General features: G+C 33.3%; 3 protein-coding genes across 4 annotated transcripts in view; 2 read left to right on the forward strand and 1 right to left on the reverse strand.

Annotated features, from left to right (window-relative positions):
- LOC148596757 (uncharacterized) overlaps positions 1-8,468 on the forward strand; it is a 12,127-nt gene extending 3,659 nt beyond the window's left edge. For both annotated transcript variants that reach the window (XM_088562820.1, XM_088562821.1), the window contains exon 2: positions 789-8,468. In XM_088562820.1, the coding sequence (XP_088418946.1) occupies positions 793-1,872 (1,080 nt within the window). In that variant the 5' untranslated portion in view covers positions 789-792 and the 3' untranslated portion in view covers positions 1,873-8,468. The remainder of the gene's footprint in view (positions 1-788) is intronic.
- Positions 1-25,426, forward strand: part of LOC148596754 (uncharacterized) — a 74,459-nt gene that overhangs the window by 29,962 nt on the left and 19,071 nt on the right. Inside the window, exons 4-5 of the mRNA XM_088564315.1 lie at positions 23,749-23,884; positions 24,866-24,988. Of these exons, the coding sequence (XP_088420441.1) occupies positions 23,749-23,884; positions 24,866-24,988 (259 nt within the window). The remainder of the gene's footprint in view (positions 1-23,748; positions 23,885-24,865; positions 24,989-25,426) is intronic.
- On the reverse strand, positions 8,151-18,434 carry LOC148596758 (uncharacterized). The gene is made up of 6 exons (XM_088562826.1): positions 18,340-18,434; positions 14,476-14,536; positions 13,872-14,068; positions 13,414-13,624; positions 12,409-12,570; positions 8,151-8,752 (listed from the first exon to the last, which is right to left on the reverse strand). The coding sequence occupies exons 2-4, from the start codon at positions 14,504-14,506 to the stop codon at positions 13,415-13,417; spliced, it is 438 nt and encodes a 145-aa protein (XP_088418952.1). The 5' UTR covers positions 14,507-14,536; positions 18,340-18,434; the 3' UTR covers positions 8,151-8,752; positions 12,409-12,570; position 13,414.

A 25,426-nucleotide genomic window follows, 5' to 3' on the forward strand; every position in this document is an offset into this window, starting at 1 on the left:
GGGGAAGTTGGAAGAGGAAAAAATTATATAAACTCATTCTAAAGTCGATATAAAAAAAAATGGTAACAAGCTGAATCCACCATCATCAAAACAAAACAAACATCCCCAGTGCCAAATCACAAAATAATAGTTACGTTTTGCTACTCAGCAGTATGTACATGTAACTGATAAATGTCCCATTGTATTAGTTTTTGTAAAGAAGAACAGGGGCATGATATACATGTACGTAGCCAACGTCAGATCAACGGCTTAGTAATTTGATCAGCAGTATGGTGTTATAAACCCCCCCCCCCTTACACTATGCTACGTGAGGGTTAACGAGTCGATAAAAAAACACATTTGGTAACAAGATTAATCCCTTTAAGGATTTGAAGCTGGATATATATATTTTTTTTTGCTTTGAACACCACCCGTCAAAACAAAAAATATCCCCAGTGCCAAATCCCAAAAGGGATTATAATATGAAGGTCTAGAGGCTTAATATTTTGACTACCAGTATGGGGTTAAACTGGATATGATAATGTAACCCCCCACCAATACACTACGCTCCGTGAGGGTTAACACACTGTATGAAAGGTCTAAACTCATTCAAAAGTCTATAAAAAAAAATATTTGGTAACAAGCTTAATCCGTTCTGGGATTCGGCACTGGAGATATACATATATTTTTTTTGGCTTTGAAGACCACTGTCAAAACAAAACAAAATATAACCAATGCCAAATCCCAAAAGGAATTGTAGGCTATATGTAACGGAATTTATACCCTATACTTCTCTATCTATATTACAGAAAAATGGCATCTGAAAGCTGCAGCATCTGCCTGTTACTAGAAAAAACCAGCACTCCTGAAGTATGGTGTCCACAATGTGAGGATTCCCTCTGTTCAACATGTAGTGAGCAACACAGAGTACAAAAAGCAACCAGGGACCACAGCACCATATCTTATGAGGATTACCTAAAATTACCATCTTTTATCCACAAAATTCAACTCAACTGTGAAGAACATAGGCAAAAATATGAATTTTACTGTAGGTCTCACGATTGTGTTGTCTGTTATAAATGTTTATTGCAATCTCATAAAAAATGTGAGGACACTCTACATGTACCTATAGATGATGTGATCCGCAATGTAAAATCTTCAGCCATTTTTGAAGATGTTTGGATATCATTAAAAACGACTCATCAAACTTTTTTGACCGCAATCATTGAAAGAGAAGAAAATGTGAAAATACTGAAAACAAAGAAGGAAGAATTATCAGCAAATTTAAAAAGGAGGACACAAAGTCTTATTGATCAAATAAAGAAAATAGAAAACAAAACACTATCAGAGTTAGAGTCAGTTGTAAATGAAAATGTAAATGAAATCAAAGCCACCACAAAAATCCTGGAATCAAATAAAAGAAAACTTGGTGAATTATTGGAACAGGAGGAACTCATTAAGAACCACGCATCAAATTTTCAAACATTCATCGCAACAAAACAAATGGAGAAAAAAGTTCAAGAATCAGAAGAAATCTTACATAAATTATCTGAAAAAGGAGCCATGGATAATACAGACATAGAAATGAATGAAAACATCACAGCAGACGACACTATTTTTGGAATAAAAACTCTGTGTGACATTAAAGTATCAAAAGAGAAAAATAGAACCTCCATAGACATAAACAAACCAAACAAAGGTCAGGCAGAGGTGAAGATAAGATTCCCCAGACAACTGACACTTAAACAACAGTTTACAGTAGATCAAGGTTGGTGGACTGGTTGTTGTACGCTGCCTAATGGACTCCTGGTGTTGACTGATTGGGACAATGGTGTAGTAAACATACTACACAGTAATGGTCAACACAAATCATCAGTCAGATTTAATGGATGAAAAGGAGCAGTATGTGATGTAACAGTCATCAATGAGAACCATGTTGCTGTTTCTAATCCTCTCCATAAAACAATCTCCATCATAGATGTAGACAGGAGTAAAATCATTAAAACACTTCAGATAAAGAGTAAAGTCTATGGAATTACACATAGTGATGGACATTTATACTTCTGTGTACGTCAGGTAGGAATCCGAAAAATTAATATAGATACAGAAAAAATAGACAAACTCCATGATGACCAGACTGTTTATTATGGTTCATATATAGACACAGATGGCAACAGAATATGTTATACCTGTCCTCGGAACAACAACGACACAGTTACTGTCCTGGATTCTGATCTCAGAGTTATCTTTACATTCAAGGATCACAATACAATGTCAGGGCCTGCTGGAATATCAATGGATGAAATGGACAATGTTTTTGTGTGTGATTATAACAAACATAATTTATTACTAATTTCAAGGGATGGAGATAAACATGAAGTTGTAGTCAGTGGAGGTGATGGGTTGTGTTACCCGTGGTGTGTACATTATGATAAAGTGACCCATCTCCTCACTGTTGTTGATTGGAAGAAGGTGGTCAGGATATTTACTGTATATTGACTTTTGATGGAGAATTAGAAAATTGCGTTTATTTTTTGTAATTACTCGACGGTTCCTTTCAAAAACTTGCCATTGTATTCATGTCGTTCCCTTACAATTATTTGTCGTTCTTACCTCCGAGATTGAAAAAATTCAAAATTTAATTTTCCTACGAGAATTTTGCATTGAATGTATTGTTTATCCGCCATCTTGTTTCTATGGATATTTTGAAATGTTCCTTATTATCTCTCAATTAATGATTAATTCGTACCCAGTATTTAGGTCTTTATAAATTACTTTTTTTTAAAACATAATAAAAAAGGTACAGTCATGTAATGTACATGTAACATTATTTTAGTCATGGTTTGAATTAATTTAATAGACATTTTTTGGCAACATGTGATCTCCTTATACATGTAAGTCTTCCATGCTTCGACTAAAATGGATTTTCATTTAAAAGATGGATTTATTTCTGAACTTTTATTATCTTTTTTCTTGAAATATGAATTACGTGTACATATATATTATTGAAAGATACTACTAAGGACATTGAATTACCCTCAACAGTGATAACATGTACTTGCAACTTCAATAATAAATAGAAATATCTTCAATTATTTGATTTAGGTATAAAGGTTGATATTTTTTTGTCAGTTGTTGTAAATGTATATGTATTTGATTTTATATATTTAGCACTAACAGGGGCAGATGGAGGGGTATATAGGGAAATGTTGAAAAGGGGGAGGGGTGCCACGTTATTATTTGCTCATTCAGATCCATAAATAGCAAAAAAATTTAAAATATTCAAGGGGTGGGGTTACACCCTGAACCCCTGGATCCGCCACTGTAATTATGTTAACACTTATACTTGTATTTTATAATTAGTTAAAATCTAATGAAATCTGACAATTTAATAGAAAAATCTTATGTTGAATGATGTGTGTGATGAACAATGCCAATTTGTATTTTTATGACTAACAAGACTATAACACGTACATGTAGTTTGATTGGTGCATGTAGAATGATTTGGTGGTTTTTTTTCTCTTGATGGACTAGGGCAATATTAATTAAACAAATTCACTTTTAAAGGTAAATAAAACATGTCTAATTTATAATGATTTAATTTATCAGAAATCTTTATAACAATATCAGAAATTCCCCCCCCCCTTTTTTTGTAAGAAGTATTTTCACAAACATGTTTTAATTTACTGACTTAATTATCTTTAATGACTTTTTTACTATTTTATTTACATGTACATACATATAATACATTTTGTAATGAACTTAATTAAGAATCTTTATAGTTTATTTAGTAAAGTGAATGATTTGTTTGAAATTATTTTATATTTCTTTATTAATAAGTGTTGGTCTTCATCAAGTTTTTCAAATACATGTACATGTATCTAGATGTGTCATCAGTGAAAATCTGTTCACTTCATTGTTTTTGTACATGTATATACATGTAGTTGTAGTTATCATTTTCATGTTTCTAAATTGGATTTAGTCATACTCAAATGATGTAAAAAATATTTGTTATTTTGTCATGGATATCATATATACATATACATGTATATTCTTTTAAAAGACTCTTTAAAACAATGAACATTTTAGAAACTGTAAACAAATATTACTTATTTTAGTTATGAATATTATGAGTACATGTACATGTATGTATCCTTTTAATGACTCTATAAAAATGAAACTGTAAAAGAAGTAGTTATGTAAAAACTTGTACTATATTTTATTTTTATCTACATGTATGATTTGAATGATTTACAAGACATTTCATCTTCAACTTTTACAACTTGTGATATCCTACAAAATTTGTACATGCAAGTCAAATGAAATTTTTTTAAAAACTTTTTAAATACATTTATTTATGTACTGTACATGTTTAAATCCTTCTCAAGTTACATGAATATTCATATTTTGTTCTTCAAATTTGAAATATTTCTTACTTAAACTGGAAATTATTTTCACTTATTGTAAATACTAGACTATTTGGATTCTTATTTTTAAGATGGAATTATTTTCTCAGGTGAGAACTTTCGTTTATGTAGAACTAAGCTATCAAAGGCTTTTCATCTGTATATGTATTATACATTGTGTCTTGATTATTGTATGAACTTACACTTCAGGATGTTGAAGAGTGAAATTAATAACACTTTTAAAATACATGTACATGTAGTATTCATCTGTAAATATTCAGTTTCCTGATTATTTTAAAAACTTACAGTAAATTATTTAGTTTAAATAGAGATCCAGTCCAATAATATTAATAATTCTATAGTACATTGTATTACATTGTATTTCTAAGGGAAATAATCCATTTTGTTTCCATGTCAATGCTGTCCACCATTCATCAATAGTAGAATTTTGTTTCTGACAGTTTGAATTATCAAGATTTTTTTCATAGTGGGGACTTATCTTTTTTTTTTTTTTTTGGTTGGTTTGTTTTTGTTTGTTTATTCTTTTTTGTAGACTTTATTACAATATTTTAACAACATTTACCACTTAAATGTTTTGTAATTATATTTAATGCTATAGAAGTTAAAGTTCTAATGTTACAAATGCAATAACTTAATAATACATGTATGTCAATTTTGATCATGTATCAATTAGATTTGCTTTCAATTCAAAATTACTGTGAAACATTATCAAGCCATCGCAGTCCTCCATAATTAGTTTTATTTAACTTTAGAAGAGAAAAGTTATTGCTTTTGAATTTTTCATGTATCCAGAATTTTACTTCTAATCCAAGCAAGTCTGAAATTTTTTTGTGTAAAGAGACTTGTAATAGTATTCACACTGCTGATGTAAACAAAAATAAAACATATTTTACGAAAATCTCTTTTTGTTTGCACTTAAGGGCTAGTTTTAATGTCCTTGCCTGTCTCTGGCCATTTTCTGAAGATGTTCCCATGAGGGGTTAATTTTGCGCATTTCCAACACAATGGTATGAAGCTTGGCTTTCACTCTAGTGTCCATGAAAGGTTTGTTTGTTTGTTGGGGTTTAACGTCCGAGCAGCAATATTTCAGCTATATTCAGACGATAAAGTGTGATCTTGATGTTTTGTCAAGATGTGTCCAATTTATCGCTACCATCTGATGATATGTTTCATGTCTTCCTGATTGTATCTACTAAAGAGGTCCATGTTGGAGACCTTATTAAAGAGAGTTTCTTTCAGTTTCACTAGTATAACAACATTTTACACTAGAAAAGTTTGAAACAGATAATTAACTGCGGTGGAATAATAGTCTCATGCTCTAGTCAGTTCGTTATTGTTGTCTTCTGTCGAATAATGGTATCATTCTATAGTCAGTTTCATCATTGTTGACTGCAGTGAAATAATGGTACCACGCTGTCTTCAGTTTCGTCATTGTTGTCTGCGATGAAATAATTGTATCACGCTGTCGTCAACCGTCGAGTACTGGTATCATGATGTCATCAGTTTTGTCATTGTCTTCTGTGGTGGAATAATGGTATCATGCTGGCGTCAGTTTCGTCATTGTCGTCTGGTGGAATAATGGTATCACGCTGACATCTGTGGTGGAATAATGGTATCATGATGTTGTCAGTTTCGTCATTGTTCTCTGCGGTGGAATAATGGTTTAAGCTATAGTCAGTTTCCTCGTTGTTGTCTGTGGTCGAATTATGGTACCACACTCTCATCAGTGTCGTCATTGTCGTCTGCGGTGGAATAATTGTATCACACTGTCGTCAGTTCATCATTGCTGTCGTCAGTTTTGTCATTGTTGTCTGCGGTGGAATAATGGTATCATGCTATAGTCAATTTCGTCATTGTTGTCTATGGTGGAATAATGGTACCATGATGTGGTCAGTTTCGTCATTGTTGACTGAAGTGGAATAATGGTATCATGCTGTCGTCAGTTTTGTTATTGTCGTCTGTAGATTTTTCATGTTTGAACAATAACTTGAGTATAAATTGAGTGTATGGATCTTCATGAAATTAAACCACTAAAGAAAGCCTGGGATTGATTTTAGGGGTTTTAACTTGAACTGATTACCAATGAGAGATCAGAAACAAACATTTTCCTGTTTTGCAGATAATAGCTTGAGTAAAGATGAATGGATCTTATAAATGTACCTCAAGATGACATACCCATCCTTAAAAGAAAGGCTTGGATTGATTGTGGGGGTCGTGCTTACTGAGGAATAAAGGGCAAAACAGGGACTTTGGTCAAGTTCTTTTCCTGTCTAATAGCTATTAAAATTGAGATCTGTATCAAGCTTGAAAAGCGTGTAAAATTTTGGCCCAACTGTTCATGATTAGACCTCTACATTCTAATCAAGCATTGTCCTGAGAAGCATTTCTTTTGCTTAATATGAAAGTAAGACACAAACAATTTTCTTTTTGAAGGGGGCTTGGATTTAATGTTGAGTTAATTTTTGCCCAGGCACGAAAAGTATTTCTTTTTTCAGCAGCAGCCGTAGTTAAAAATTGTACTTGAATATCTACATTGTTATGGGATGGTGGAAATATTAAACAATATTAATATTTTTTTTCAATAAATGACTGAGTAAAATACTTTCGGCTAAAATTTGGAGTAATCTTTTTTTTATTCGTAACAAACCAAGCCTTCCCCCTCAGTACAAAAATGGTATGTGCCTAACAATTGGTACAAGGAACATGGACCTATAGCATGTGAACTGATATAACCCCTGTGCACCTCCACCCCCATTACTCAACCAAACTATGATTTTCAGGTACCCTTATAACTCCCATTTCCGAATCTTTGTCGCCAAGAAATATACTGAAGAATTTTTGTATTTTTGACTACTTTTTATACCTCGTTGAGGCACAATTCAATTTTTCAGTTTTTTATTATTCTACGCACTCCTTCTTTCTTCGTTTTATGCTGAATTGGTGATAAACAATAATCACCTGTCATAATGAAGAGTGATTCTGCTATAAACACAGAGAAAACTCAAATGCAGTAAAAACATAATAGAATGGACCATATCATTTATCTGCTAGTCTTTTATAATTTTCTGTCCAAAAAAGGAAAAATTGATAAATAATCCATTACTGGTAAAAACGTGTATGTGATAAACAGTATATGTACAGCCATTTTAATATTGCCCTTGTTATCAGCCCTTGATTGATATTGACTGACCCGCCAATATCAAGATCTCGGGTTGAAAAAAAAGGGCAATTAACAAGGCCATCATTTAATATTTGTAAATTTCCATTGTAAAGTAATAGGGAAATATTGATTCATAATTTTTTTTCTGTCAATGCTTGAGAAAAAAGAAGAGAAAAAAATAGCTAAAATTTGGAAAATTACTTTTCTCCAAATTATCCGACCCCACCCCCTTTCCTTTCAGTATTAAAAAAGATTCAGTGCATAACCTGGATACAGTGTTGGGCTTAAATTTTCTTTGGGTTGTATAAGAAGTTTTCAAATATAATCATTATAAATATTAAAAGAGAATTTGAGTGAAGCTAAAAAATGGTCTAAGGGAGGTAATTCAAGAAAGTTTTAACTTCACATTTAAAAAAAGTTTCTTTGACACAAAACTAAGATGGTTTCATATACACTGAAACCTGTCTAAACCAAACACTTTTTAAAGATCATTATGTCAGTGTAAATGTACATTTTGGATCCTTAGAAAACGAACCAGAGATACTAGTCTTAACCGAGCCAATTTTAAATTTGAAATATATATGTTTTGATAGATTTCTCACTATTTAATATTAATAAAATAATGCTCATAGATAAATAAATATTGTGACATTCCTTCATCAGTTCAGTTTGTGCCTTAAGCAGCTTAAAGCTTGTCATAAAAAAAGAGGGTTATTCTGGTCTTAAAAAAGGGAGGGTTAGGTTGGTCTTCATAAGAGAGGGAAAGGCTGGTCTGAAAAAAGGTTAGGCTGGTCTTAAAAAAAGAGGGTTAGTTTGATCTAAAAAAAAGAGGGTTAGGCTGGTCTAAAAAAAAGGATTGGCTGGTCTAAAAAAAAGAGGGTTAGGCTGGTCTAAAAAAAGAAGGGTCTAAATATATTTTAGAATACTCAAGAGGTCAAGCTGGTGTTACATTTGTCTTTAATATGGGAGAGTTGAAATCCATTCTGGAAGATTGAAGAAAAGAAATTCTATGGTAGGTCCCCAGTTGCTGAATCTACTGATGATGATGAAATGCCATAATCTCAAACAGCCCCATGCACATAGTACTGGAAGATGATATATACACAGTCAAAATGAACATGAAACAATTGAGATGAAAGCAGACTTTGATTCCATATTCTTCAACACCATTAGATATATAAATGTCCTGAAAAAGAAGAACAAGAATAAGAACGCTGTACTTCCATGCCTAAAATATGTAACAAGTGAACGAATGACCTGAATATCTAATACTAAACACTAATCTGTTATAAGTGAACTAATGACCTTAATATTTAACACAGAACACTAATAAATTACGATGAAATTTTAATTCTTATATCTACAACAGAATACTTAAACCTGTCTTAACTGAACCTGAATAACCTGAATACCTGTCTATAACAGACACGTTTTAATATAAAGAACCTTAGTGAGCGTACTAATATACCCAACACATACACAAATATGACTCTCAAATTAAAAGTATTTGAAAAAAAGAAAGTTCAGAGGCCTTAGTTCATAGCAAATCTCAACATAACATAAACTTGATCTGTAACTCATCATGATACATTGTAAACTCACATACCAAACATCAGCTCAATATCTGAGAACATTGAGAAAAAAAGTCCTAAAAACTGTTGATTTAAAAGGAATTGCTAATTCTAAGACCTGTTATTTTGGTATAAGTCAGCGGAGCAGAAAAAAAAACTTTTAGATACTCATCATAGTAGAGTTACATACCAAATATCAGCTCACTATCTAAGCGTTTAGAAAAAAAAGTCCCAAAACTTTTATTTTTGAGAATTTGTACAGTCCAAGGCAAGTAATTTCGGTAAAAATCAGCAGAACAAAACCTAAACAAAATCTGTTTATCATGATGGTAGTCTCACATACCAAAAATCAGCTTAATATCTGCAAGTGTTTAGAAAAAAAGTCTGGAAAACTGATGATGGACTGACAGGTCAAAAATATCATACCCTTCACAACTTGGTTGCATGGGGTATAAATATCATAATATCTGTTTAATTGTACCAAACAACTGTCTATAAGGAACTAATTTTGAAGTCTAAATTCTGTTAATACACTAAACTAATTAACAAGAGACAGAAATACTACCTCCAAACTCAATGTAACACAGACAGACAGACTAACATGAGATGCACATGACTAATTAACAAGATGTATAAAAACTACCTTCAAACTTTAAGTGTGACAGACAAACAGACAGACTGACATGAGATCATTTTATACACATGACCAAACAACCTAATGTATAAAAACAACCTCCAAACATGAGATGCACATGACTAATTAACAAGATGTATAAAAACTACCTTCAAACTTTAAGTGTGACAGACAGACAGACAGACTGCCATGATATCACAGTTCACACTTGACCAATTAATCAAATGTATAAAAACAACCTCCAAACCTAACATGTAACAGACAGACAGACTGCCATGATATCACAGTTCACACTTGACCAATTAATCAAATGTATAAAATCAACCTACAAACATTAAGTGTGACAGACAGACAGACACGAGATCACTATACATAGTTGACAAATTAACAAGAGAATAGAGGTATAATAATCTAACGTGAAACAGACAGACAGACACGAGATCACTATACATACCTGACAAATTAACAAGAGCCATAGAGGTATAATAGCCTAACGTGAAACAGACAGACAGACACGAGATCACTATACATACTTAACAAATTAACAACAGCCATAGAGGTACAATAACCTAATGTGAGACGGACAGACAGACAGACACAAGATCACTATACATACTTGACAAACTAACAGGAGCCAAAGAGGTATAATAACCTAACGTGCAACAGACAGACACATGATTACTATACATACTTTACAAATTAACAAGGGCCATAGAGGTATAGTCACCTAGTGTACAACAGACAGACAGACAGACACAAGATCACTATACGTAATTGACAAATTAACAAGGGCCATAGAGGTATAATAACCTAACATCAGACAGACAGACACGAGATCACTATACATAATTGACAAATTAACAAGGGCCATAGAGGTATAATACCCTAACGAGTGACACACTGATTGATTGATTGATTTTTGGGGTTTAACATCCAAGCAGCAATATTTCAGCTATATTCAGATGATGAACATGAAATAAATGATAAAATGAACATGAAATGATGATGAAATGAAAAATTGGATGGGACACAAGGATAATAAAGTCAACAAATTTTGATTGCCACTAGAAAAAGGGGAGGGATGGGTAAAGTCGGGCAATTTAGCCTTCTGTGGCGGAGCACAAAGGTTCCTACCCCTATCGAATACCACTTCAGGGTTCTTTTACGTGCAAGGAACGTGGTCTCTTTCCCAGCATGGTGCACCACTGTGGTTTGCAGTCAGGTTTTCTGTATTATAGCCTGACAACCCCAGCATGTAACACGCCAGGGGTACCCCATTCCACCAACTGGGGCACACATCCCAGTTGCTCTGTGGGCAGAGCGCCTGGCCCCGCACTAGGTTTCTGAGCACTATTTAGTCGCCTTTTACGACAAGCTTAGCGCTGCTGCAGGCCTATTCTTTTGACACCCCAACATCCACGGGGACGTGTGACAGACAGACAGACACTAGGTCTCTATACATACTTGACAAATTATCATGAACCATAAAGGTATAATAACATCAAGTGTGACAGGCAGACAGGCAGGAAATCACTATACATACTTGACAATTAACAAGAGCCAAACGAGGTATAATAACCTAACAAGTGACAGACAGACAGACACGAGATAACTATACATACTTGACAAGTTAACAAGAGCCTTAGAGGTATAATCACCTAACATCCGACAGACAGACACACAGACACGAGATCACTATACATAGTTGACAAATTAGGAAGAGCCATAGAGGTATAAGGTAAAATAACATCAAGTGTGACAGACAGACAGACAGACACAACAGACACAAGATCACCATACATTCTTGACAAATTAACAAGAGCGATAGAGGTAAAATAACGTAACGTGCGACAGACAGACAGACAGGAGATCACTATGCATACTTATCAAATTAACAAGAGCCATGGAGGTATAATAACATAACATCCGACAGACAGACAGACACGAGATCACTATACATTCTTGACAAAATAACAAGAGCCATACAGGTATAATAACCTAACGTGTGACAGACACACACACACACACAAGATCACTATGCATACTTGACAAATTAACAAGAGCCATAGAGGTACAATAACCTGACGTGCGACAGAGAGACAGACACGAGATCACTATGCATACTTGACAAATTAAGGAAAGCCATAGAGGTATTATAACATAAAGTGTGACAGACAGACAGACACACATGAGATCACTATACATAATTGACAAAATAAACGACAGCCATAGAGGTATTATAACATAAAGTGTGACGGACAGACAGACACACATGAGATCACTGTACATACTTGACAAACTAACAAGAGCAATAGAGGTATAATAACCTAACATGCGACAGACAGACAGACACGAGATCAATAAGTATAGTTGACAAATTAACTGTCAGAAAAAAATTACTGAAGCTTCATCGTTGGTATTGAAATAACATCCAACTATGTATTATGCAGATCATATTACTTCAAATGTCATATCTCAATTATATATATTAAGGTTTGCCACGAAAGCTGTAGAATAAAATAAGAAATAAAAATCCATTTACCCCTATCATGATACAAATATACTGGTCTGTTTTCCATAAATGGGAGTATAAGTTTGTTTAAAGTAATGTAGATATACTGAAGAACATTTACATACACTGTATGTCTGCATTACTGATGCTTCTTCGTGTCCATGACGAAGAATTTGTCTTGCTATCCAACTATTGGCCCTCTTCAGAGGATACAGCTAACAATCATATAAAGGCCCAAAGTCCCTGAAACCTTCAGGAATATGATGCAGCAAATGTGTAGTCAAGTTCTGTAATTTAAATTAGAGTATTTTCATTATAATTACTTGCCATTGGCAATAGAATATGTGTACATGTACATACTTTATACATGTATGTACCAGTATTTAAAAAAAAACACAATAGGCCTGTACAAATTTGTATTCCAATTTCTAAAGAAAAACATGCATTTTTTTTCCATTTATTTTTTAATACACCTACTGTGTATGAATTGCCATACATGCATTTACAATACCAAATACCAAAGCAATGTTGTGTATGAATCAATAGATGTGTGTTACATACCACTGAAAAGCTGTGTATGAACTATGAATTACCACACATGTAATTACATACTATAGCAATGTTTTGTATGAATCTTCTTACATTTATTTTCATAAAGTCTATTACCACAGATATGTTTTGTTGTTTTGAATCCTCAAATGATAGACTGTTTTGAAATTATCAAGCTTGGCATATTACAGCACAAGCATAGGGTAACTTCTTATATCACAGGAATTGGGCAATATTTTTTGTTTCAGCTATTATGTGATTGGGTCTGAAATACATGTACCGGTAACCCCAAAATTGATTCCAGTATTCATGGATTACATTTTTAAGAAATCAACTTAAGAATGGGTGTAATTTTTATGAATTTATAGTTTTAACCTTAAATTTATATAAATCAAAAGCTAAGAATCCAGAAAATACTTTTACTTACAGAAAACTTGAAAAGTGCATAACTTTGCTTCTAAAATATAATTTTTACATACTTTATTTATGATATATTAGAATTGGGATGCTTTTGAAACACAAGTGGAACCACCGTTCCTGTTTTCCTTAGATGTGACAGTCCGTGCTGTGTGAATGCTTACACTATCTTCTTATCTGTAATGTCAATGGGAAATCTCGTTCTAGTAAGGTCATTGCAGTACTTGTGTCTCTAATTAATGAAGGCAGTTCTTCTCTACTAATGTTTGGCTGAACCAGTGTTCTGATCACACCAAACAAATTGAACAGTGTTGACTCCTGTTCTTTGCCAAGTAAATCTCTCAAGCACCATGCTGCTACATTCTTTGTGATAAACTGAAAATATAAGTAAAAATACATGCATCATTATGAAAAATTTCATGGGAGACTTTCTGTTAAGTCTTTAAGAATGTTTCTTTAAAGGAACATTAATATAAATATATATTGCCAGAACTTATTAACATCATGCAACAAGGTATTTCAGTAAATGATAGAATAAGTATCAAATTGCAACATTGTCCGGTAAGATTTACAATGCAAAATTGCAAGGACAGTTTTGACATTTGACAAAGTTCAACTTTACCTGCTGTTTTCTATGCATGGTTCTAAGAGTCCATTGTCTGGTGAAGTGATCAGCTTGAGTATAATCAACACTTCTTGGGTACTTGATTTTAGAAGCTCTGTTATCAGCAATCTTCAACTTTTCCTTACTAAGTCGCCACAGGGCTTCTGGAAGTTTATCTTTTTCATGGTGGATATCAGTTTCAGTAGTTGTCATATCTGAAAAAAAAATGGAAACCACAGTCTGATGATGTGCAATAAATGATTTTGGCTAAAAAAAGTTCATGAAGAGCTACATGGAGTACAACATGAGATGACTGCAGCACTAGAATTATATAAAATTTTAGGCAAGTAGGAACAATAATAGTCTTTGACATTCATTTGAAAGTCATTTAGAGTTCATCGGAAACCTAATTGAAAAAAACAGGCTTTTTTTAAAGAGAAATCTAATTTTAAATAGTTCTCCAAATCTAAAGAAAAAAACATGTCGATAACCATGAACAATATCTGAAAATCTGATAGTATAATGCAGGCATGAATCTGTTATAAAAAAAAATCAATAAAGGATAAAAAATCTTCAAAAAAAATTATTTTTTCCCCCCCCAAAAAAATATAATTTCAATTACCCTTTTTTGATTTCTTTGCTGCTTTCATCATAAGTGGGAAAACTTGGTACAACCCTAAAAACTGAGAAAGAAATTCTTATATGAAGCATGTTGCACAAAGTTTAAGCTCAAAACTGTTCCTGCCTTACCTTAATTTGCATAGCCTATACTATAATAAAAGTCTATACTAAAATTTAAGTGTAAGCTACATGTACTTGTACCATAATTTGAGCGAAACTCTTTATAATCATACAGAATATGATAATGAAACTTTCCAAAGTATTTAGAATCATGAACAAACATGTAAAGGTATAAAAATCATGCTGCTATAAGACATTGTAAAGTTATTGTCTTCTTTTAGAAACTTTGAAACTGTCATTACAGTTTTACCATATGCATTTTTTTATTTTCAAAAACTAAGTTCTTATTTGGTTATTTTTGGTCACAAACATGATTTATATGATTTAATTCAAGTGCTTTATGTTATTAGTTTTGTGAAAGTTCTCAAACAATTTTTTTTTCTCTCACTACCAGACAAGTACATGTACATTTGTATTATATCAATTCAATTCAATATTTTATCAACTTTAAACATGTCATACTCATCAGTACATACAATGTAGCAATATAAGATGTAGGGGTGCGTATAAATTGAGCGACATTGTCTTTTCAGCGACTATCTTTTGAGCGACGCTTTTTGAGTAATTCCGTATATCATTTGAGCGACATCAAATCAATACAAAATATAAAAACGGCATATAAATTCAGCGACATATTTTTTAATTGATTAAATACAGATGTACATAAAATTCACATAAACGGTCCACATGTTGAAATTGAGGAGTGCATGGCCTTTGATATTTGCTCAAATACACCTGAAGACCCACGTGCTACAAAATTTGCAGATTATCTTGTGCATAACTATACAGAGGCAACCTCACGTTATCCTCCGATGATTTGGTCAGAACCAAGACTTGATGTTAAAAGGACAACAATCGGATGCGAGTCTTTTCACAAGCAGTTTAGTGAAATGTTTTATAGCCATCATCCGAACATCTATGATTTTTTGGAGAAGGTCAAACTTATCCAGACATACAACAGTCTTAAGATAAGAGCTTCTATGCGACCAATGCTTTTGACTATTAACGAAAAGTCAAATGTGCAGCAGATGCGTGAATTCCAGGAACAGTACAGAGCAGGCGATATCTCAAGACTTGAGTTCGTTAAACTTATGGCATACAAGTCTCAGCCAGTCATCAATTTATAACGATTGTGTACATAGAAGTTTTTAATAGTACATTATTTTTAACAATTGTAAAGTATTTTATATAAACTATGTAGTTTCAGTGAACAATAAACAAACACTATATCCTGCTCAAAATCCTACTTTCACCTCCCCGTGGTGAGCAGGGGACACTGACTAACGGAAGAGGTAATAAGTATTTTTCTCAGGTAAATGTCACTGAATTTAAAAAATAAAAAGTCGCTCAATTTATATGTGTTTTGTCGCTGAAAAGATCATGTCACTCAAAGTAAAAAAATGCAAAATGTCGCTCAATTCATCATCTCCCAAGATGTAGCACTAGGACCAATACTACTGTACACATATGTCAACACAGTTTTTCATGATAACATCAGAGAAGCATATTATGCAAGAGCAGAACATATAGTTATACATGTATTTTACACCTTTTGCCATTTTAGCTTTTGAAGTCTGTTGAAATATTAATTTGCATACATGTGTCTGAGGATTTGTGTGTATTCTAGGTGGTATACAGAAGGACAGAAATTGTACTTTCATGTTTCATTAATTACAGCTACAGTTTTTTTCAAAATCTGCCAGGTCCATTTCAAAATCAAAATGAGAGACACTAAGAGAGGTGTGCATGTATGAAGTAAAAGATGTGTGTAGGTCTATCCCAATCTTAGGACAAACTGTAGAGGGATGGAGGGGGGAGACTGGGGGGTGTCTGGCGTACAATGTACATTCCATACATGTAATTCAATTGATAACTTAAAATTATATACCAGTACATGTACTAATATACTGTTTACATGTACAATTCCATGTTTTGAATCAAAGCCTGCAGCCAGCAAACAGCCACATACATATATTTCTTACAAAGAAATTTCTGCAGAAATAACTGAATATCATTTTTCCCCTCCGATTTAAATTATCAATGAAAATACTACAATTTCTTTGTACCTTGTATATTTCCCTTACTAGTCTAAGAAGGATCCACACTATATTTTTTTCATACCTTTGTTTTTTTTTTATTTTTCCTGTCCTAAAAACGAAAACCAGACCTACATGTACAAAAGGAGTATTAATGTATTATGCATGTACATTCATGCACGTACATGTACATGTATGTACAATAATTCTAAGACTTTGGCATTTGAAATGTCGATGCACAGTTGTATTCTGATACTACTTATGCTGGCATAATGTACTATATCAGGATAGGCAATGCTATTTGTGTAATTCTAAAAAAGTTGGAAATGTCCGAATGTCATTATCTTTTTACTTGTAGGAACAATAAGTAACTGTGTTACTGATCAGTAAATACATGTACATGTATAATCCAAGTTATTATAAGGTTATGTATATTTATAAAGGAAATTCGAAAAAAATGTTTTCATGATTTTGACATACATGTGTGTGTTGTCATTTAAGCTGTTTTCTTTCTTACTTTTGCCACATTGTTATATACTTGTTCATACATGTATATTGCTCTTGTAGCACTTAATTGTGTCTGAGTTCGCAAAATAAACCTGTCTTGTCTGGTATATGTCTCTGGAAGTATAAAATGTAGGTCACCAGAAAATATGGGCTTCCGCAGGACTATGCCATAATCTACAGCTTATCAAAGAAACAGCGTTCTCCCCAGGCCATTATAGCAATGTACTTTGCAGCACTATGATTTCTTAGCACTATGCTAATCAGTAATTAATTTAGTTAGAATGCACTATGGGCACTGTGCTATAATTTTGGAGTAAGGCAGAAAGAGCTGTGCTATGCCAGTAAGCACTGTGCTATTTAAAACTTATGAGGAGAACACTGAGAAGTGATTGTGGTTAGTTGTTTTCTGCAGAATTGATTTCAATAATTGTGGCTTATACATGTACACTGTACATGTACATGTATAACTTTGACTGACAGATTTGACCAGAAGGTTGATACATGTGCATGTACAAATGGAACTTGAATTTTGAATTAAAAATGTAAAAACTAAAAAAGTCAACTACATGTACATTGTACATATAGTAGCTTTACATTTGATTATTCAGGATGTTAAACAGTTTGAGTCCATTAATCTACATATACATGTAGGTGTTTCATATAATTTACAGTAAATTGAAAACATACCTGAATGTTACACAAACTGGCACACTTCTAAAATGTGACATGATCTTTTAAAGATCATGTCATACATAATCATAAATTTTTAACACCAAATTTATATACATGTACATGTATGTTTGAATTTCCTTTTATTTTAACCATTATGTTGCAATATACATGTACATGTAATCTAGGAATAATGACATGTTTATAAGACTAAGAAAAATAAACACACACAACAAAAAAGAACATGAAATGTACATGTATAGAAAAAAAAAAAGGAGTAACCCAGAATCCACAAAAAAGTAGGAGCAATAAAAATATGAATAAGTGATAAGTTTAACAATTATGGATAAGAAGGATACATAATATTTCATATTCGGCCTTAGGTAGCAGGATATATTTGCTATAATTTATTTCATAGAAGTATTTGTATTTTTAAGTTTTGAAAAGGTGCAATATTTTTTCCCAATGGTTTACTTCTGTTAATTAAATCTTTTATGGCTTCATTACATTTTATAAAATTAACAGAATCATACCAAGACACTGTTATACAGTCAATTGCATGTTGTTAAAAGTTGTATATTTTTTCACTGTATTTTTTCACTTCGTATTTCCCCACCAAAATCATTTACTGCGGAGTTGTCTTTCGGGACTTACCGAAGGTGTTCTTCTCTTGAACTGGATGCATCGAGATATTTTCCGAGTATTTCTTTCACTTCCGGTCATAGTAGTCGTCCGTCGTCTGGAATCAGGTGGAAAAACTGGGTAAATCGATGTTCAAAGAGAAGTTTAGAGTGTAGGGTTGGTTTATTACACAAATAGAATATATCAACTCGATTTTGGCGACCAGAAATTAGTCAAATAGCGATTTCTGGCGAGAAAAAAATCAATTTGAAAAAAGGTGGTAGGCAACTTGTAAATTCCTTTTAGGTTTTTTCCGAGGTTCCCATAGCCTAGCATATATGTTACTAAAATACTCATGAAGCCCATGTGTTTGATGTGGTGTACTCCTGGCTGCAACTTGATCTTGCTACTATGCGTCTGAAGTCAGACGCCCCGTGCAGGTCCGGGTGTCAAAAGAATAGGCCTGCAGCAGCGCTAAGCTTGTCGTAAAAGGCGACTAAATAGTGCTCAGAAACCTAGCCAGGGGCTAGGCGCTCTGCCCACAGAGCAACTGGGATGTGTGCCCCAGGTGGTGGAATGGGGTACCCCTGGCGTGTTACATGCAGGGGTTGTCAGGCTATAATACGGAAAACCTGACCGCAAACCATAGTGGTGCACCGTGTTGGGAAAGATGCCACGTTCCTAGCACGTTAAAGAACCCTGCTGTGGTATTCGATAGGAGTAGGAACCTTTGCGCTCCGCCACAGGAGGCTAAATTGCCCGACCTTACCTATCCCTTCCTTTTGCTAGTGGCAATCAAAATTTGTCGACCCTACTGTCCTTGTGTCCCATCCCGTTTTTCATTTCATCATCATTTCATGTTCATTTTATCATCCGTTTCATGTTCATCGTCTGAATATAGCTGAAATATTGCTGCTCGGACGTTAAACCCCAACAATCAATCAATCAATCAATCAATCAATCTGAAGTCAGACTGAACTGCTAGATATCTGAGAAACGTCTGCTCGTTTCGGCTGGCTGGTTTTTGGCGGGAATAGTGACGGGGATTCCCCAAAGCTGCATCCTATTGGGGCAACCTAAACCCCGGACCACTACACTCCCCTCCGTTTTATTAAAGGCCCCCTTTACCCCCTGTGTTCCCCTTGGGCTTATAAAAATCCCCATATCCCATTTTTACGGAGGGAGAGCTGCAGCCCCTGGGCCCCCATCTAGTGAACACCCCTGGTTCCCTGCAGCAGTTAAAATAAACTTGATATTTAGCTTTTAGCTTTTTGAGTGTGTAATTCCGGTTGATAAAATTACAGATTTTAAAATTTGCGAAACGAACGTATCAAATTAAACAACGAATTGCCTTTACCAACTTTTAAGTACATTTTGTCACAAATATATTGTATTCAGTAAAATTAGTGACCTAATTCATAATTGCTGGTCATTTTGACAGCTGTCTTCATTACAAATGTTTTCAATTTTTTCAACATTTATGTAGGATTTTTATCGTTCAATTTCTGGTAGGTTAAACTTCTTCTATGTAAATAAAAGACTAAGTATTTTAAAACACATGTTTAGCTTAATACGATGAAGGTGAAACCTTTTAATGCTCCCGAAGAAACATTAATAAAAACTTTTTTTTTTTTTGTCAGCTCTTATTTGATATGTTATACCTTCAAGTATGGTAAATTTTGTAATGATTTATATTTGCCCTAAAGCATTATACTAATTGTCATGGTCAGATATGTCTATTTGCATTCATAAAGAATTATTGATTTTTGTGGTCCGAAATGTCTTTGGGTTGAATTGTCCAACACTGGTTAACATTATGGTTCTTAAAATTTGCGAAACGTCTTCAAAAATTTCTTTTATTGTATTAAGTTTCGCTGCATTCTGTTTCATTTAGTATGGTTTAATTATGATTTTATTACGATTTGATTCATTTTATCGAATCATTTCGTTTCAACTCTTTTCTTTTATAAATTATTTTCGTTTCATTTTGGTTCGTTTTCGTTTCGAATTTTTTTGACCCGATAAATATGGGTAATATTGATGACGTAATTTTCGTAAACATTCGGGAGCTATACTGCAGACTATAAGGCCAACCTTATCTTGGAAAAACTATGAGTCGATTTGTATTTAATTATCGAAACTAGCAAATATTTTCCGATACTGGTTTGCAAATATATGCAAATGAAGCTGCCATTATGCTGTTTTTCAGCTCCTGAAAATGCAGGTACAAACCGGATATTGATGCTTTTTCTTGCCATAAGTATACAGAACCAAGTTGATAATACAACCATAAGGGAGCGTATTAACATTTGCGGTGGCTTTCAACATGTCAGATGCTAGAGGTTAGGATGGCATTAAGTCAGAAAATAGCTTGCCAGACAACCTCTAGCATTGCTGGAGTACATAAATGTGATAAAGTCACTCCTTCATTTGTCATTTTTCAGCAGGAGATTTGGTATGAAAACTGGGTTTCATCAGCATTTGTTTGGGCATAACTAGTCAAATGTGTGTGAAAATTATGAAAAACCTTGCATAAAGGGTGCTTCCTTGAGACAAAAATGCTTATTACTGTACATGTTAGTTCTTGAATAGTTGGTATGACCCTTTTGATTGGCTGACACTTAGAGGAATTTAATGGTTTTATCTATAATAACAATATTTACATAACATAAACAAAGATATCTGTATTAAATTAACTTTCATTTTGCTTTGCACGGCATTTAATTCAATTAATGAATTTGACTTCCATCCTGCATTGAATTTGGAATAGTACTTTTTAGTAGTACTTTTAGGGGATGATGATTATGACAAACAGAACAAGAGAAAGATCTTACTTGGGAAGAAAACAGATTGGAAGAAAGGACAGAAAGACAAGGGATATGTTATGTTCGATGAAGATGACTCAGATGAGTCCCTAGTCACCTCAGAGGATGTCAAGTAAGGATTTCCATTTATATCAAGATAGAATGATTCACTTTACAAAAAATTACCTTACTCTATCAAGGATCAAACCCTACACTCCTCATTGACAATCTAATGACACACTGATTTGGCTAAATAGTGATGTGTCAGTCTCTGTAAGAATCAGGCAGTGGGTAAAACATGCCATGAAAAAAAAACACCATTTCAAAAGTTTTATTTGCCTATTTTCACCATCAGCATCAAGAATAAAGGCCAAGATTTTCCAAATCACATTGGAAAATAGATTTATAATTTCATTGAAATGCACCGGATATGAACATTTCAAGAGCAGATAACTCTCTCAAAAACATCATTTTTTAACATTCTATTGAAAAATTGCTGAGCATATCCTGTGATGCAGATATCAAATAATGGTATTTTCATATAGAGAAAGCATCCTTGAGGGAAATCATATTGTCAGACTGGTTCGCATGCTTTCTGATTATTCTTATTTTGCCTGATTCTAACAAAAACTTACACTTAAATTATTTTATTGTAAAATTGATCTGATGCTACTCGCTTATGTTTCTTTTTTTTCTTTTTCAGGAGCCCATCAAAGTGTAAGAAGGCCAAAGGATTTAAATTCTCCACAAAGAAAAAGGACAAGGATAAAGAAGAAGAGTAGGTATGATTAATTTGTTATACTAATGATTAGCTCACCTGGCTGAAGGCCATGTGAGCTATTGCCATCACTTTGCATCTGTCGACCGTCGTTGTTGTAAACAATTTTTCTAAACTCTTCTCCTCTGAAACTACTTGACCAATTGGAACCAAACTTGGTATTAATGTTGCTAGGGTATCATTCATAGAACTGATGTTGGGATTTTGATCCGTCAAAAAACATGGCTGCCGTTACTAAAATTAGAACATAGGGGTCAGACAATAGTTTTTCGCATATATCTCCAAAACGGTTAGGTTAAGCCCAATCCTGACTGAGTAAAAGTGTTCAGGTTCAGCATGATGAGATCTATTTGCAGTCAAATTCAAGTCAAAAATCAAGCATGGCCGTCATTACTAAAAATAGCACATACATGTAGTGGTCAGACAATAGTTTTTCGCATACATCTCCAAAATGGTTAGGTTTAGCCCATTTTGAAAGGAGTAAAAGTTTTAAGCATGACGAGATCTATCTGGGGTCAAATTTTCACTTTAATCTATTAAGCCATGTTGAGTTATTGCCCTTTTTCAAAGTTTTTTGCTATTTTTAATGTTATTTCTTTAAAAAATCTTCTCCTCTGACACTAATTAACCAATTGAAACAAAACTTGGTATAAGTGTTCCTTGGGGTATCCTGCATAGAATTGAAGTGGTTTTTTTTTATCCATCGAAAAATATGGCCTCTCTTACTAAAAATAGAACATAGTGGTCAGACAGTAGTTTTTCGCATATATCTCCAAAACCGTTAGGTTTTGCCAAATTCTTCAATAGCTGAAATGATCCTTATTTTCAGGACTACAAAAGTCTTCAGGCATGAAATTTGTCAGACATGTTCTTATAAGAGTTATTGCCCTCGGCAGTTTTTTTTTACAGTTTTCAGCCAGCATCTTGAAAGCTATGATAGATTTAGACTTTCATTTACTGAAATGATCCTTATGATAAGTCCTATTAAAGTTTTCTGGAGTCAAAATTGCTGGACAACTTCTTGTTTAATTTATTGCTCTTGAAATGCAAAATTCAACCAGGTGAGTGATTCAGGCTTCTGGGAGCCTCTTGTTATTTAAAAAGCATGAGGTATATAGAGGTCATGCTGTTCATTAGTGTGTTTCTCTTTCCCTACTTCTTATCAGCATTTATTCTTAAACCACTGAATGGAACTTGATGAAATGTTCATGTATTCTTTATTACATGGTGTGAGTGGGACTTTTTTTTCATCAGATATTTTTGGAGGGTTTTCCTGATGCAAAATCTAGACTTTGCTTTGTCATTTGTTGTTCACTGCAGATCAAAGTTGAAGGGTGGGGCTAATTAACCTATGCTCCATATTCATAGTCTCTAAGCTTTTCATAAATTTTATAGGTCCATAAATCTGATTTATATGGTCTTAGCTTATATTTTCTGTAAAAAAAAATGTCATTACATCCATTGTAATTACTTATATTTGGTTATAAATTTGATATTGATATCAGTTTTCTAAATTTAAGGATGGAGTATAAAAGTCAAGGGTGGGGCATGCTGATTCCTGCTTCCTGTTTTTGACTGTGTACTATATTACTTTGTAAAGATATTAATTAGTACCAAGAGTGGTACCCCTTATTTAGTACTGAGAGTGGCAAAGGTGTAAAAACTATGAAATATCATATAGACCTCTCTATATAAATCAATAATTCCTGAAAATATGGAATGTGTAAAATTTACTTTAGGAGGAAAAGAAAGAAGTAAAAAGAGAAGAAAAAGAATGTGAGAAAGAAAAGAAGAAGGAAGGAAAAGAGCACAAAAAACATAAAAAAGACAAGAAGAAAGGAAAACAAGAAGTTGAACAGACTACAGACACTACCAGTAAATAGTTTACTACTTTGTATGCAGTGTTTTCATGTTGTAAATTGACTAAGATCCTGTTCTATAAAAATTGGCTGGTGGCTGTTAGCTTCCGTGGGGAATTAAATGCTTTTACTAGTATATAGTTAATTCTTCTCCTAAGAGGAATATGGTGAGTAGTTCCCCTAGGGGCACATACACGATGTTGGTATATTGGTAATAGTTTCTCAAAGGAACATTCCTCCAGGAACCTCCATGAAAGTCTTCCTTGTGAAGCATTATTATTCTTTGTAGATACATTACCTTAAAAAATAATGGTAGAATAATTAATTGGAAAGAGTGAATTATCAAAATATTATCTCGAGTGCCCAAGACGCCTAGATTTAACAAGTGTGTGCAACTTGTTCCAAGCTCAAGTTAAATCCTCAAGCGTTCTTGGCAAGAGTGATAATATTTTGGTTATTTACGATAACCAATTGATTATCCTATTTATTATATAGATTTTCTTCATAATTTATCAATATTTTCAATATGAATTTTTAATTCTGTGATTGGTGGATTGATATCAAAGTTGTGATGTTTTGGCGGGAGAAAGCGCGAGAGTGAAATTACCAAATTTATTTCACAGTGTGATTTATTGAAATTTATTATACTGGGAACGTTCTATAAAACGCTGCTGTCTATATAATAATAAATTTACCCTATTATAAAGTTTCAAATTCATTCAGGTCCTGAGAATAGAAAAAAAAATAATTTGATAGTTTTAATTGGAAACTATTCACATTGTTAGTTTTCATACCTCAAAAGCATAATGTACCCAGGTATGCCAATTTTCTTATTGTATAAAAATGCACACTGAATTCTGAATTGAGAACAATTTAAGAAAAAAACATTTTTTAGGTATTAGTTACAAAAAAATATGTGGAATTCATTTCTAAGAACTGATTGTTCAAGATCGCTTGCATGTCATAATAGTAAAAAAATTGTTCATTGTAATTACAGAGGAATTAGATAAAGCTATATTTGGAGTTCCGCTGACAATAGCCGTGGAGCGGAATAAATGTTACGATGGAATAGAACTGCCAGTTATGTTCAGGGAATGTATCGACTATATTGAAGAACATGGTAAATTGTTTATTAAATATTTATAATAAGAGCTATATAAGAGGCTGTCCATTTAAAAATCAGGCAGATCCTGTGATATGGTTGGCACATGGTAAGTTTTATATCGCCGAATTTTTTGTTCCAGTGTAATGTTTATTTCTTACGTATGTCAAATAGTAAAAAGATGTTTTAATGCGATAGTGGATGGCTTGGAAAACAAATTTTAAGTTCTCCAAAAAAGCAACCAGATTTTGCATAAAAATAAAGAGTTATCTCCCCTTTTCAATGAATTTTAATCCTTTCTATGTAATTATTTTTCTCTTTAACTCTTTAAGTTAACTAAAAACCAACATTCAACTTTGAGAAAGAATGCATTTATGATATGAATTGGAGGAAAAATTTTTGAAAACAAAGTTTATCATGTGCAACCCACTGCCTGGACATCCTGTTTAACTTGGT

This window comes from Perna viridis, chromosome 15 (assembly GCF_037379345.1).
Source record: "Perna viridis isolate PV_CMFRI_1.1 ecotype Kerala chromosome 15, ASM3737934v1, whole genome shotgun sequence".
NCBI classification, from domain to species: Eukaryota; Metazoa; Mollusca; class Bivalvia; order Mytilida; family Mytilidae; genus Perna; species Perna viridis.

What these genes read in the sequence shown, in the direction of transcription:
- LOC148596758 (XM_088562826.1), bottom strand. Translation starts at nt 14,506, where the DNA reads ATGATGAAAGCAGCAAAGAAATCAAAAAAGG. An exon ending in AGCAAAGAAATCAAAAAAGG is followed by an intron (nt 14,069 to 14,475) that starts GTAATTGAAATT and finishes TTTTTTTTTCAG; the next exon opens with ATATGACAACTACTGAAACT. An exon ending in CCATGCATAGAAAACAGCAG is followed by an intron (nt 13,625 to 13,871) that starts GTAAAGTTGAAC and finishes TTATATTTTCAG; the next exon opens with TTTATCACAAAGAATGTAGC.